Below are 16,272 nucleotides of genomic sequence, written 5' to 3' on the forward strand. Positions count from 1 at the left end.
TTGGAATGCTTCAATGAGCATGATTGTGCTGGTGACTTTAGTGAGGCCTGTTTTGTGGTCCATTGGGTAAATGCCCAGAAGTGGAACTTCTGGGTCATTTGTCTTTTAAGAAACCACCATACTGCTTTTCAGAGTACTTGAACAAGTTTACATTCCCACCAACAGTGTAATAGAGTTCCCCTTTGGTTGTATTATTTGGTTGTATATATTATTGTTGATTACCCCGTAATGGCCATTCTAACTGGAGTGAGGTGGAATCTCAATGTTGTTTTAGCTTGCATTTCTTTTATGGCCAGAGACATTCAACATGCCTTCATGTGTCTATTGGCCATTCTCTTTTCTTCCTCTGAGAAGTCCCTCTTTAAGTTCAGGGTTTGTAGGGCTGGTAGGGAATGTTGACGGGAGATGCAGGATTCAGTTGTGCTGTGGAATTGTACTGTTAAAATCTAACTATCAGCTGAAAGTATTGAGCTTGTGAGGTGAGTAAGATGAGTACAAGTTTTGGGGGAGTTAGAGGAGAAAAGAAGGATAAAAGGACAGGGAATGAGTGTAGTAGAGGATATAAATGAGGGAAAAGAAGGAGGAGAGGAAAAATAACAATAAAGAAAAAACAAAAACAAACCCTTGTATTCTGTATTGAAGAAGGAGTCAAAGAGAAATTGGATTAAGCTCCCTGAACCCAAATGCTGCCTTCTCTAAAACATCTAAAGTAACTGCTGTCGAATTACTGCATTACTTTTGAAGACAGAAAGGTGATCGAAGGAAGATTAGGATGTGTATATATTACAAACAATAGATTATAAATTGTGTAAATATATACCTAATCACATCAGTAGACCCAGAGTATTGAATTTGGAGATTTGCATTCTCTAAAACGTGAGGGAGATAAAAAGGGGGAAAAGAGAGAGAGAAAGTAAAGCTCTCTGCTCATGCTCAAGTGTGTCCCAGGTCAGGGCCATTCTTTATTGCAGTTTCTATGGGAATGGCCTGAGTCAGGATCCTTTACAGGAAGATCCTCAGCTTCAAGTTGTAATTTGGGACTGCAGCTGTATGCAGCTGTTCCCATCAGCAATGCTGGATCAGGGGATAAAATGGGGGGGGGGGGGGCGGTTCAGCCTTCTTTCCTGTGGAGGGAGTCCTGGTGTTGCTTTCCCAGGTGCTTCCCTAGCTGCAGGTCTCTCCTAGGAGCATTGCTGTCAGCCTCTGTGGAGCTTCTGGTGTGTTTCTCTCCTTTCCCTGTAGGGGACAGCTATGTCTTTAAGACCTGGGGTGGCTCTAGCCACTCCCATCTCCTTCCGGGTTCTGCTGGAAGAGAAGCCAAAGCAGACCCCGCCTCTCGGCAGCCAGCACGTGTCTCATGGTGGCGATGGCTGAGCCAGAGGCAGAGTGATTTTCATGTTTTTAACCAGTCCATGCAGAATTTTGCAGCAATCTTACAGGAGGTGTCTCTGAGATCTTACTACAGCCTTGCCCAGATCTCTTCTGCCTGACTCCATCACACATAACATGAAGCCTGCTAATTTGGGATGGAAGACGCATCCACTGCTAAAGCTGAGACTTTCACACTGCTAACCCTTTGCCCTCAATTGTCATTTATCTGTGTTCTTTTCCACCTGCCGGTAAGATCAAATGGTATGATTCAGATTGATGGCACAAAGATCTTATGTTCTCTAAGTGTTACAACAAAAACCTTGACAAGTGGTTTTTGGTCAGTTCTCAACCAATTACAGATGGGCTATTTCTGTTGCTTTCATCGTTGCTAATTGAATATAAAAAGGCTTTTGACTAAAACTCCTCAAAATACAGTTCAAAGATAACGCAGGCAACATTCCCCTTCTCTGGCGGTGAGGTAGAAGCAGGTTCAGGCTCTGGCGACTCTGGAGGTCCAAGGCAGCCAAGGTGCTAGTAACTTAATGCATGTGGTTAGTAAACATTTTATCATAAACATTGAAGCAAGGTGCCAAAACCCTCAACGCCTATTTCACCCCTAACAGGAACCCCTAAGATCAGCAGCAGGGGAAAGGCAAAAGGGAAACAACAGTGCAATACTCCATTCCAGTTCTTTGGCAAAGCTGCAAGCAATATTGCCACAGCAAAACATTGTGCCATGAAAGACACCAAGGTAGAGTCCAGGAAGCAATCAGGGCCAGACACTGGAAGGAAAGGAGGCTGGCTGTCTCCATTGCTGTCCACCACCAATGCACGCAGGCAGGCTTCCCATATTTCCAGGGAGGAGCAGGAAGAAATCCACCACGGTCTTTATTTTTTCCTAGAGAGAATGAGGAGAAGACATTCCTCAAGAGCAACTGCTTTAAGTCTCTAGCTGGTATCCAAATTGGGCTTGGTTCCCCAATCGGGAAGACACATGCAAAGCCCCTTCCCACGCTGATAAGTGGGTCAGAACCTCGCCATGATCCAGTAAGAGGGTCCTTCCATCGGACTTCCACCTTTAAATAAGGTGTCTGATTTGACTAATGCCTCTGAAAAGCCATCAGAGGTTGGTCTTTGGAGAATTTTAAAATATTTAATGTAAGCATGGCTGTCCTTATCTGATCATGGGGGCTGCTTCCCCCCTTTTGTTTCAATTATTGGTCCTTTAGGGTCTTATTATGCCTCTCAATTATGGCTTGATCCCTTGGATTGTACGGTATTCCAGTGGGGTGTTTAATATTCCATATTTGAAAAAATGTCTGTAATGGTTTGCTTATAAAGCAAGGTCCATTATCTGTTTTTACCTGTAGGGGGAGCCCCAAGATAGCAAAACATTGCAGAAAATGGCTTTCAACATGCCGGGCCCTCTTAGCTGAATGAGCTGTTGCCCAGTAGGCATGTGAATGGGTGTCTATGGACATAAAAATATATTTTAATTTTCCGAAGGGAGCATAGTGGGTCACATCAGTTTGCCAGATAACATTAAGCTTAAGGCCTCTGGGGTTAACTCCAGGAGATTGCAGAGGCAGGACCTGCAGAAACGGCATACATGATCTGCATGTCCTTATGATCTTTTTTAAGTCCTTTATGGGATCTAGGGGGAAACCTTTGATGTAACCCTCTCCAATTTAAATGTGTACGCTCACAGAGTCCTTGAGCCATTTGACTTTTTTTTTTTTTGCCAGTCCTGGACCATGGACTCAGGGCCTGAGCACTGCCCCTGGCTTTTTTGCTCAAGCACTCTGCCAGTTGAGCCACAGCGCCACCTCTGGCCATTTTCTATATGTGGTGCTGGGGAATCGAACCCAGGGCTTCATGTATACAAGGCAAACACTCTTGCCACTAGGGCATATTCCCATCCCTCCTTGAGCCATTTGAAGATTTTGAGGCTGTGTAGTGGCTGTAGCTATAATAGTCCCATTAGTGGCCAGATGATCGGCCATTTGGTTACTTTGTGCCAGGTTTCCAGGTAGTTCTTGGTGTCCACGAAGGTGCTGCAAGAAAATAGGCTCAGCCCGTTCCTTTAGTAAAGGCCTGACTTGGATCATCAGGGGAGTAATTGAATTTCTATCTAATTTAATATATGAAGACACTAGGGTTGGTAACAAATTAACTACATACAAACTGTCAGAAAACAGATTCATTGGCTGCTGAACATGGGTTAGTGTCAGGGCAACTGCATACAGTTCCTTAAACTGTGTAGACCCTGTAACTGGCTCAAAGTAGTGGGTGTTTTCTTTCCTATTGGCAGGGGAGGAGGTGGAGTATACCACCGCAGCAGACCCCACTTTTTTTCCATCTGTAAAAACATTTACAGCTTTAATAAGAGGTCTGGTAGAGAAAAGTATGGGGGGAGTCCACTGTAGCCTCGAAAATGAGGTCACCCATCTTGAAGTGCCATAATGGCAGTCCAACTTCCCATGAAACACTCTAAAGCACTAGACACCCGGTTATGGTTTCTTTTAACCCACTCAAAATCTGACAGCCAGTAGGGAATAACTAGCACACCAGGATCCCACCCATAATGTCTCAGGGAAGTATCCCTGCCCTTAGTTACCAGGTCAGCTAGCTGGTCTAGCTGGAAATAAACCCTGGGAGCCCCTCCTACCAATGCATGCACCCATTGGATAGACTCACCTGACTGGGTAATAATGGCTGAGGAAAGCTCTGAGCTGGGAAGGATCCAAAGACAAAGGGGGCATTTGGGCCTATAATGAGCCAATTGTGCCGTCTGAATTTTTTTAAATACTACTTGAAGTGATGGAGTTATTGTAATAAACATCAGTGGGGGCTTTATCCTTTAGAGAGTCAAAAAGCGGAAGCAGCCCTTCTGTAGGCAGGTGAAGCCAAGGCCTTATCCAATTAATCTCACCTAACAGTTTTTGCAACTCCACCAAGGTATAGGATGACTGGAAGGATCACTGGGGCTTAAGGGGGCAAACAGAGTCTAGCCTAAGCTCGGCCCCCAAGACCTTAAAGGAATATATGGTCTGAAACTTGTCATTGGATATGTGCAATCCTCCCCTTTGTAGGAGTGTCCGTAGCCTCCTATAGGTGGCGCCCAACACTTGGGTGTCTGCCGCCCCAATAATGATGTCATCCATGTAGTCATATAAAATAATATCTGATTGGCTCTGAAGAGGTTGGAGGACCTGTGACACATAATGTTGACAGAAGGCTGGACTGTTAGCCATGCCTGAGGTAGAACTACCCACTCATATCTTTGGTCTGGCCCCTGGTAGTTAACCAAGGGGACGGGGAAGGCAAACTTCTCACAGTCCTGTGGGTCAAGAGGAATGGAAAAGAAGCAGTCCTTGATGTCTATTACAATAAAAATCAGATCCCAAGGAATGGAGGGGATCCAAATACACTTATACCAGCAGTGACACGTGAAGGAGAGGGACTGGCCAGGTGCCAACGATAGGCTAATGAGCGTGTCCATCACAGTGATGTCACAGAACCTCTTGGCTCTGCCTCTGGCTCAGCCGACGCCATCCTGACACACGTGCTCTCCACCGAGAGGCGGGGGCTGGTCTGGCTTCTCTTCCGGTTGAACCCGGAAGAAGGTGGGAGTGGCTAGAGCCACCCCAGGTCTTAAAGGCATAGCCATCCCCTATACCTGGTGGCCACACCCATAACAGAACCCCTTGTTTGCCCCTCAGGCAGAGGCAAGGGCGGATGCCTCGGTAAGTGAAGCAGTCAGCAACTGTGTCTGGCGGGCCTGAGCACTGGCATCCTTGCTAGCAATTACCCAGCTTTTCATAAATCTATCCTTCATTCCTGTACAGGATAGCTTGTGGTCTGCAGTCATTTTGTCCCACACCAGGGCCTTGACAAGCTGGTCCAGCGGGGGCCCAGGATGGACCTTCCCCTGGAGACTCCTTTCCACCCTGTCGATAAAGGTGCCAAGGTCCTCCATAGCCCTTTAATTCCTGGTACCGGAGGCTCCGAGGAACCCCCCCCCCCAACCTTTTCCACGCTGCCAATCTCAGGGCCTACGCCTGCTCTTGATAGGGGGCAGGAAGAGCAGCCTGTTGGAGGCTTGTAGAGTATGGATCAGTGGACCCTAACAACATTTCAAAAGCTATGGGGACTGGGGGATCGGCAGCTTGATTTCTCTCAGCCTGAGCATAGCATGCATCTCTAAAAAAAGCACACCAGTTTATGTAGAGTGGTCTGGGAAGTATGGTTTCAGCTAAACTCCTCCAATCTTGGGTGGTACAAAGTCGATGAGCCAGGCCACGGAGGAGGGTCTCGGCCCAGGGAGAATTAGGTCCCTCCTCAGTAACTACCTTTCTAAGTTCTCTAAAATCCTGGGCTTCCCAGGAATGCCACCGGGTTGGGATGCGTCCCGGGTCAACATCTGCTGGGGAGCCCATGCACGGTGAGTAAGAGCTGCGGCTGCGGAGCGGCGGCTCGGCGGGCCTTCTCAGGTCCGCACAAGGCAGAGAGGAGCATCCGGTGGGGGAAGGGTGACGAGACGGCAGAGGCTGCCCCCCACCTCGCTCGTCCGCCACCTGTCTCGGGACCGCAGTGTTTAACTCTGGACCCGGGGGACCAGGCCGAGACTCGTCTGTGGGCCCATTGGAGTGGGGCATTGAGCCCTTCTCTTCCTGGGCAGTGGGAGGGCCATCTCCCTCCCCTCCAAGACACTCGCCCGCAGCCCTTTCCCAGGCCCAGATGTTCTCCTTTAATGGGTTTGGAGAAAAGCAGGCCTTAAGGGCCCAGAGCATTTGGAAGACTATGAGAGGGAGCTCCTCTCCTAAGTCGGATCCCCTGTTTTCCACTTCCCACTCTAGCCAATTCCACATCCCCCAGGAGAGTGGATCGGCTTCGGCCAGCCAAGGGACATCATGGGTCAGCATCTCCCAAATCTTTACAACCTGGGAGTCTGAAATGTCCAGTCCAGTATTTTGGAGCGTAAATCTCAGCACCCTGAAGGGTGGATCACTCCACTGACTTTGAGATTGCCCCATTCCTTTCAGGGATACTCTTACCTCCGGGACCGGCTTGCTCGGCTCGCCAGTAGAGTTTCTAAACCTATGCTTTCAAGGTGTTGGGAGCCAGATGTTGGAGTCCTTTGCCCTCATTGTTCTCCTGGCCAGCGGGAGAGGCGGGGAGTGTACTCTGCAGTATGAGCCAAGATGAGGTAGAGTCGCGAAACTTCCGCTCCCAGCCCAAGAAGGACACTCAGACGATTCAGGGGAATGTCATACATTTTTTCCAGTTTTAATAAGGAGGAACCACATTTATAAAGGCCAAATGGCGGCAGGAAGAGGAGGGGTGTAGCGTACCTAGCTAGGCGCTGTGATTGGCTGCCTGGGATGGCCATCAAGGGTGGGGGAGCGAAGGGACCTACCCTAAGGACCGCATAAATCTATGTCTCGGCCCACAGGACCGCCTCTGGGTTCACCACCAGCGGCTCACACGCAGCCCGAGGCTGGGAGGTGGGGCTGGTTAGAGCCGCCTTTCCAGTTCCGGACCCAGAAGGCAGGCGGGGCTAACAGCCACAGGCTCCAGGGCTGGGAAATTAGGCAGGCCATTTAGAACCACCTCTTAAAGCTGCAAGCCCGTGTCCCACAGTTTGGTGCATTTGGTGGCGGGAAGGAATCTGGAAAGGGTCATTGGTCAGATCAAGGGACCCATGCATTTAAAATTGATTGGTTAAGCCATAGGGGTGTAGCAAGGGGGCTATGTGCACAGCTGCAGGGTTTTAGTTAGATACTGGAAACCACACCTGGGTGGGGGAGTTCTGGAGTAACTCCATAACTTGTTTTTCTTCTCTGCCAGTCACTCTTATGGGTGTTTATAGTTTTTCTGAGAACTCTCTGTCCCAGGGCGTTTTATGGTCTTTACTGGAAAGCAAGGGGTGGGAAGTAGGGCTTACAGTAAGGTCAGTCAGGTACAGAATGGGGTCTTAGTAAAATATGGAGTTACTCTGGTCCTTCACTATTTGACTCTTCAGGGGTACTTGTCTCTCAGCTTTCTGATTTCTGGGGACAGGAGGAGCTGCTGAATTTGGGCTGCATTGCCCTGGTGCCAGCAAAGCAGATCTTTTTTTGCAGCACTCTTCATGCTGGCACGAGAACCGGGTTCACTCCCAAAGCCCAACTTCTCTGAGGAGGATGGTTCTCAGGCACTCCAGCTCGGCTCCAGGACTCGGAACAGGTGCCTACGGGTGACGCAATTAAATCTCTCCATGGCTTCCCAACAGGGCAACTCAGCAGTTCAGTTAGTGCCCAGCATCAGGTACTCATTGCCAAGCAACCTCTCAAATATCAATCTGTGCCTCTGTGACTATGCACAGGTGCCCAGACAGCTTACGGCAGGCTGACAGCACCGCGTGGGAGGGCCTTCAATGTGCATAGTCAGACTAGGCCTGACAAAAGATTCCCAGCTCAAGGGCAAGAATGCAACGCCTTCCTTTCAAATGTCTAAAGTGAATGGGAACTGGATGAGTAGTCAGAGCATTATAATGGCAGACTGTGGGAAAGCAGGGGTTAAATATGACTGGATTTCAAGTAGTGTGGAATTTTTGGATGCTTAAGGAACAGTTACCAAGAAAACACCCCTAAATTCTCTCTAAACTTTCCTATCCCACAGTCTATTCCCACTCCATGCCCCCGTAGGTCAAAGCTGGGGCCTGTAGGAATTGAGGAGACACAGCTATGGGTATTTCAGAGATGGCTACAATAGAATGGCAAAGCTACTTTGGAGGAGGGGCCAGTGCGCATGTTGCAGATGGAATATGCAAATGAGGGACCCTCTCCCCTTTTTCAGAATACTATTTGCAGAATCTTCCAGATGGATGTCAGCATTAACAGGAGCTAACAGTGGGGGGCTGGGAATATGGCCTAGTGGCAAGAGTACTTGCCTCGCATACATGAAGCCCTGGGTTTGATTCCTCAGCACCACATATATAGAAAATGGCCACAAGTGGCGCTGTGGTTCAAGTGGCAGAGTGCTAGCCTTGAGCAAAAAGAAGCCAGGGACAGTGCTCAGGCCCTCAGTCCAAGGCCCAGGACTGGAAAAACAAAACAAAACAAAAAACAGGAGCTAACAGTGGGTTCTGTACCCCATCCTTTTTTAGGAATGACCAGAAATCCTTGTCTCTGGGAGCCAGCTCTTAGTAAGGGAGCAAAGAGCTGGGTTAAAGATAATTTGGACCATTCAAGTTCTCCAGGAACTGAGTCTATCAATGGGAGTACATGTCCTCTTTGTAATGCTCATATTCAATTATTAAAGACAGATGGATTAGATATAGATAGAGGGAGAAGAGAAAGAATCTGCTTGAATATGGTAGAAATCAAGGACAATGGTGGTACATAGGAGATAACCACTGACTGAGCTAGCTTTGAACCACAATCCTCAGATTTCAGCCTCCTGACGAGCTAGGAAGAAGGCATGAGCCACCAATGCCCAGCTCCATTTTTAATCAGTTATTTTCTTTATTCAACAGTGAAGTTACAGCATTCCACCAGATCATCAGGCTATGATTAGCCACAGTGTATTTTACTACAATAGGAAAAAGTAAAATTTCTGAGTGTTGAGACATATGTTATAGTTTTTAATGACCAGAACTGGTGAACATACTTGACCTTTTTTTTTGGCCAGTCCTGGGGCTTGGACTCAGGGCCTAACACTGTCCCTGGCTTCTTCTTGCTCAAGGCTAGCACTCCGCCACTTGAGCCATAGCGCCACTTCTGGCCGTTTACTGTATATGTGGTGCTGGGGAATTGAACCCAGGGCCTCATGTATACGAGACAAGCACTCTTGCCACTAGGCCATATCCCCAGCCTTTTTTTTTTTTTTAAGCCAAGCCCAGTATTAGTGTTAGTTTTTCAGTGTCCATCCATTGGGTTCTCTAGCTCCCTGCCCAAAGTGTCTAACCTTACAATGACTTAATTTGGTTGGCTCTTAAGTCTTCTTTCATCCCAGATGGAAAATGTGGTTCTGTATCCATACTTACTCCCTCCTCCAGGAAGTGCTGACAGTAAATTCTTTTGAAACATGGAAACCTGGTGTCTCATCTCTCCCACAAAGTCATATTTACTTAGGACTGTTTTTTTTTTTTTTTTTTTTTTTTTGGCCAGTCCTGGGCCTTGGATTCAGGGCCTGAGCACTGTCCCTGGCTTCCTTTTTGCTCAAGGCTAGCACTCTGCCACTTGAGCCAAAGCGCCACTTCTGGCTGTTTTCTGTATATGTGGTGCTGGGGAATCGAACCCAGGGCCTCATGTATACGAGGCAAGCTCTCTAGCCACTAGGCCATATCCCCAGCCCCGTGTTTTTCTAAATCTTGTTACTACCATTAACATCAGAGTCTACACACACCCTGCTGTCTAAATAGGCACTGAGTTAATGTGGATTTTAAATTGAGATCTCAGCTGGAATATTAATTGGAGGATTTTCAGCTTAGAGAAAGGATACCAAAGCAGATTGCTAAGGAAGTTAGATTAACTGGAGGTAATCCAAAACACAGAGCTCACTCTGTCTACCACCTTCAGATTAGAGATACAGAGATTTAGACAAGATCAGTGTGTTCATGGTGGTATGGCCTTATACTAAGTCAAGAGATTTAGGAAGATCAATGTGTAATGTGAAAGGAAACCAGGAAAGTATGTTCTTGACTCAAGTCAATAAAGTATTTCAAAGACAGTCATCAAATAGATTAAATGGTGTTGAGTAAACAAAATGTATTTTCCATTGAGGTAAAACAAACTTTTCCATTGGAAATTAACATATAGATATATAACTTTAGAAAACAATTAGAGTAGGGTGTCAGGGATTTCAAATAAGTTCAAAAGTGGTGAGAGGCTGGGAATATGGCCTAGTGGCAGGAGTGCTTGCCTTGTATACATGAAGACCTGGGTTCGATTCCCCAGCACCACATATATAGAAAACGGCCAGAAGTGGTGCTGTGGCTCAAGTGGCAGAGTGCTAGCCTTGAGTAAAAAGAAGCCAGGGATAGTGCTCAGGCCCTGAGGCAAGCTCCAGGGATGGCAAAAAAAAAAAAAAAATAGTGGTGAGAAAGGAAGCTGGTTGCTGGTGGCTCACACCTGTAATCCTAGCTACTCAGGAGGCTGAGATCTGAGGATTACGGTTCAAAGCCTGGCCTGGAAGGAAAGTGCGTGAGACTCATCTCCAATAAACTACTCAGAAAAAGGTGGAAATGGAAATGGCACTGTGGCTCAAGTGGTATAGTGCTAGCTTTGAGCACAAAGAGGCTCAGGGATAGCACCCAGGCCCTAAATTCATGCTCTGGGTCTGGCAAAAAAAGAAAAAGAAAATAAAGTGATGAGTCAGATGTAAGGCAACCTTTTCTTCTGTTGGTTTTTGTTAGTTTATAGCCAATACAATAATCTGAAAATGTTTTTAAAATGTTTTAACAAACATGTAGTATGTAAATACTAACTAAATCAATATCGGAATACATCTATCACAGTTTCTTTGTGCTAATATTCTGTACAACCACATCTGATCCCAGGTGCTGTCACTGATTAGCTTTGTTCTTTCTGATCAGGTTAGGAATCAGAGGAACAGCTTGCCTTCTCTGTGTGCTTGCTTGCCAGATTTGGGGTGATGGTGCACCCTTCTGTTGAAGTAAATGTTGCCTTGCCGAGTTCCTTTCGAGTTGCTATGGGACACTCGAGCATCCTGAAGTGTATTCAACAATTCCCTGGTAAAGGCTATTTACACTAGCGTAATAATTCTTTAAGTGCACATTAATCTTTATCTCTTGGGAAGATGCCTAAAAGAACTGCTGAGTCTTATGTTGTCAACCATTTAAGAATTGCCAACTTGTTTTTCACATTCTTAGAGCTCCAGCTGTTCCACATCCATCAACATTTAGTATTTTTCAGCCACTTATAATTTTGGCCATGCTAAAATTTCATCTGATTTGATCTTACATTTGGCTTTTTATCCATCTATTTCCTTTGGTGAAATATCAAATTACTTGCCCAATTTAATTTATGGTCTTCTTATTTTGAAGTGCTCTTTATGCATTCTGGATAAAGACCTTGACCAGGTGAATGGCTTGAAAATGTCTTCTGAGGTTTTGGTTTTTGCTGCTATCATCATTTTTAAGTGCCACTACCACTATTTCCAAACAGATTATCCTAAACAGAACTCTGGCCATTAGCCCAACTTCCCACTTGTATCTCTCCGCAAATATTCTAGTTGGCTTTGCATCTAGGAATTTTATTTCATGTAAGCAGTCATTCCATATTAGTCCTTTTGTATCTAGCTTATCTAACTTAGCACAGCATAGCCACAGGTCACTCATGGTGAACATAACCCGTCTCAGAACATGATTTGCTTAACAGTTAAGGGATATTCCACATTTTCTTTTTTTTGTCAGTTACAGGGCTTGAACTCTGTGCACTGTCCCTGAGCCTCTTTGTGCTCAAGGCTACACTCTACCATTTGAGCCACAGCACCACTTCCTATTTTCTAGTGGCTAATTGGAGACGAGTCTCACAGACCTCTCCTGCCCTGGCTGGCTTTTAACTGTAATCCTCAGGTCTCAGCCTCCCGAGTAGGTAGGATTACAGGCGTGAGCCAGCAGTGCCTGGCTATTCCACTGTCTGGATACATACATTTGTCAATGGACTACTTCCACTTGGGGGTACTGTCAGTGACCCTGAAATGAGTACTGACATAAAATGATTTTAAGTCTCTGCTTTTAATTCTTTTATATATATGCTGAGTCCTACAAACATTGTTTACCTCTGGAGGAACAATGTCTACATTGTTTTACATTCCTATCATTAATGCATAAGAGTTCCAATTTCCCTACATATTCACCAATTACCTCCCACCTTTTAAACAATGATAAATAACCTAGTGGGTATGAAGTGGTATCTCATTATCATCTTAATCTGCACTTCCTGGGAACAAATGAGGGCGGGCCTCTTTTCATGTGCTTGTTGGCCAACTTTTTGCAGAAATGTCTATTCAGATAGTTCTTTTTAACTGGACTATTCACTCATCTCTTTGTTAAGTTGTAATTCTTCATATACTCTAGGTATAAATCCCTTACCAAATAAATATGTTCTCCTATTCTGTACCTTGTTGTCTCTCTTGAGAAGAGCCTGGCAAACTTTCTCAATTTTGATGAAGTCCAACATATCCATTTGCTTTTTTTTTTTTGGTGTCACATGTATGAACCTTTGACCAAACAGGACTGACTCTTGTCTTAACCTTCCTTTTAATGTTCCTGTACCCCCCAATGTTCTAGTTTAGATACTGTATCACCCTCTCTGCAATAGACTGATGAGCTATTCAATCTTCTTTGAAATTCAGTGTGAATATTTGTTCCCATTAATCACTCAGAAGCCTCTTCTACTTCTCCCTGAATTTTCAGAAGAAATCTAGAAATAGGAACCCAAGAGCCCTGGGGATGCTCTTCTGAATATCTTTGAGGGTACTAGCTTTGGAAATATTTAAAGCTTTGAGCCTCTGGCAAATGGCCTTTACTGAAAAGTATCTCTGAACAACAACTAGACAATGGGGAGGAAAAATGTCAATCATCCTGTTATAATATCCACTAATGAGTTTGTAAATAGTGAACTGTCTTGGGGCTCAAGGTTTTATGGAGACATCTTTATGAAGGGAATCTGTAATAACAGTGAAAGAACAGAAAAAAATTTATTTTCTCCTAGAACTTTAAATGTAGTGTCAACAATAGAATCCTCTTGTGTCCTTCTCTTGTTTTTGCTTATCCTCGTCTTATATGATCATGTGTACATAGCTATTGAGCTACTGTAATCTTAAGAGACCAGGGAACTTTCAGTGTACTCTTACTTCAATGTGTCTTCAAAGAACCTCACTATGGGTGTGGGTGTACATTTATTTTATCTCTGTGTTTTGAAATTGCCAATTTCAATCCTAAATATATTCATTCACATGTCAGCAATATGATAGACAGCATTAGGAAATTAATTCATTTCCTTCAGCTTCCAACAAATGGATTTCTATCATTAGGTAAACGTTTTTCTCAGCCTCTGGGAAGGTAGGGTTACAGATGTGAGCCACCAATGGCTTTTATCAACGCCTTTAATTCATATCCCTTTCAAGTCCACAGTCTGATGAAATACATTGAAGAGCCAAGACATCCAGTGAAGCATTTTAGCCATTTTTATTTAATAAATAACTTCAGTAAATAGCATTGTAAAAAGTGAGTTGTTAAAATTAAAAGGCATTTAAAACAAGAACATGAATGATAAGAAACAGACTAGCAAGTGGAAGAGTGAGCAGGAAGCGTGGCAGCCTGCTACAGCACAGCTGAAGTGAGACTTGCCCAAGTGAGTGCTGCTGGGTAAACAGCATATTGTGTTCAACTTCACACCTTCACATCATGAAAATGAAAAACTACAGCTAAAACTTCAGAGAGAGTACTGGTTAAAAAAAAATAAAAGGCTTACCCCAAACTTGCAGATACATTAAAAGATTAGGAGAGGTGGTTAAAAGCACCAGATTAAACTAAAAAATAACAAAATCTAAAAGGTCCCCAGTCAGCAAATGCTATATAAGTTATGGCCTTAATGTAAATAGTGCTAAATCAAGTACTCCTTAGCGGAAAAGTTACCAGGATTTGTATCCATGGTTTAAATTTATAAAAAAAGAAGGCATAAAAGTTACCAAGATTAAGTAACTCTTAAGATGGCACACAGGTTTTAAAGCTATCTGCTTTTCCTTCCTAACTCTCTGAATTCTTCCCATGGCTTGAGTACATCAACTGTTACAGTTATTTTACCAGAAACCCACAACATATACATCGTCTTTCAGGTATGTCAATCAGTCATATCCAAATAGGCAGCTAGTGGAATAGGCTGGAAACAAGACGGCAACAAGACAGCACTAGCTAACAGGACTTATACTTCCAATTTGGTGCAACTGAAAACTGGCTTATCTGAAAAGATGAAAATCAGTTATACGTGCTATTAGCAGAAACGTATTGTGCTCCTTCAACTCTTGCCCTTTCCATCACCCTAGAAATGTCAGTAATTCAATGAGAGCTGGATTTCACCATCTAGGAAGAAGAGGTCAAAAAGGCACACTGTGACCTTAGCTGACAAGGATAACAATCCTGTCTCAAGTCTTTGTCAGTCCCTGGCATGGATTTAACAAATCATTTTCAAAATTAAAAAAATTAAAATTATACATATTATACATTTTCAAAACCTGCATATGAATAAAACCCTGGCAATAGTGCCCTAAAGCTACCTTACTGTGACTATGAAAATTGCTACTTTGCATTCAGTGTTCTGAAATCTGACAGGTGGGACTCATTTTCCCTCATACTTTGGATTGACCACAGTTGTCACAGCACTCTTGTAAATAGGATTTTCACCCTAAAAAAACAAACAAACAAAACAAGCTTAATCATTTACCCTATTAAAATCATATAGAATTACATCATAAAACAAAGTTAAACATTAGTCATTTATTGAAGTCATTTAAAGAAGTTATTTCTTAATTCTTAATGATTTCTAGAAGACATTACTAATGGCTCATAGAAAGAGGATATAAAAGCTCTGGTCACGGATGCCAACCCTGTATCTGACACTGCTTCTTTCTTGGCTCTTTCCCCCACTGAAAGGTTGTTCTAAGGTTGTCCTCTATAGACAATAAGACACTGCTGCCATCATAGATCCTGCTTTGCACAAATTTTAATGCCAATCCTTTGTTTGCTGGTTTTGTATTTTGCTTCCCGGGGGATTGCACTTGGGGGTACTTGCTTGCTAGGAAAGCATTCTCACCACCTGAACCAACACTCTTGTCCCGTTGTGCTTTTTGGTTTCATTTTGCTTTTTCCTTTCAAATTAGGGCCTCACATTTTTTTGTTTAGCCTAGTCTCAGGCTGAGGGCATTGTGTAATCACCTCCCAAGTAGCTGAGGTGACAGGCATGACCCCCATGCATGCCTGGGTTAGAGATGCATTATCTCTACCTAACACAAATCCCCTCAGTCTGCAAGTAAGATGCTAGACAAAACTAGAATCCCAGGCCTGCTCGGGAAGAGGCAACTCCTGCACTCGTGTGCAGAGGACAGAGGTGCTGATAGGGAGCTCCGCTCAGCACACTCAGCCACAGTGCACGGGCCTCCACCAATTTCCAAACTGCTGAGAATGTTATTCTTCAAATTAAGAAGAGCAGGGTGTGTTTTAGCATCATATTACATTTAAAGAAGGAGAACTGGAGGCCCATAGGGAACTCCAAGCCATATACACTAGAGTATTTCAAGAACCAAAAACGCGCTGACAGCGATGCTCATTTCTGCCCTCATAGAGAGCAAAGTGTGATGGATGACAGACATGAAACAGGTAAAGTAAAACATGGGATTAATAATAAGATTAGGTATATTTTCATAGTGAAATTGAGTACAGATAAGTAGTAATATACACAAAGTCAAAATAAGGGACAAGAACAGCACACCGATAAACAGCACATCAATGGAGAAATTCATGAAATTCAGAATCTGAAGTATGTGCAGTACGTGGGGAGAGGAAGGGGAATGTTCCAAAGTGTCTGGAATGAAGAGACCACCAAGAAGGACAGTGCCAACTCGGTGTGCGCAGCAGCCAAGGCCCCATCCTGCGAGGCACCGAAAGAGCCACGGTGGTTTCACCTCAGCAGCCGTGTGAATACCACTGAGACCAAGACTCTCCCCCTTGCCGGAGCCTCCAGCCCTTCACTCCTCAAAACTAACTGGTGGTTTCTCACCATGAAAGACGTAGGAAACCCTCAGAAAAACAATCTGTCATCTAGATGACAAAAGTCATCAGAATGTCATTTTAAACTCAAACCTCAACTGAAGCTCATCCACACTTTGTAGACA

General features: G+C 44.5%; 1 protein-coding gene across 1 annotated transcript in view; it reads right to left on the reverse strand.

The window, feature by feature from the left end:
* Window positions 1–13,551: 13,551 nt before the first annotated feature.
* Itgb1 (integrin subunit beta 1) overlaps window positions 13,552–16,272 on the reverse strand; it is a 55,024-nt gene continuing 52,303 nt past the window's right edge. Inside the window, exon 16 of the mRNA XM_048367415.1 lies at window positions 13,552–14,786. Within this exon, the coding sequence (XP_048223372.1) occupies window positions 14,721–14,786 (66 nt within the window). The 3' untranslated portion in view covers window positions 13,552–14,720. The remainder of the gene's footprint in view (window positions 14,787–16,272) is intronic.

The sequence above is a fragment of the Perognathus longimembris genome, chromosome 18, assembly GCF_023159225.1.
Source record: "Perognathus longimembris pacificus isolate PPM17 chromosome 18, ASM2315922v1, whole genome shotgun sequence".
In the NCBI taxonomy this organism is placed as follows: Eukaryota; Metazoa; Chordata; class Mammalia; order Rodentia; family Heteromyidae; genus Perognathus; species Perognathus longimembris.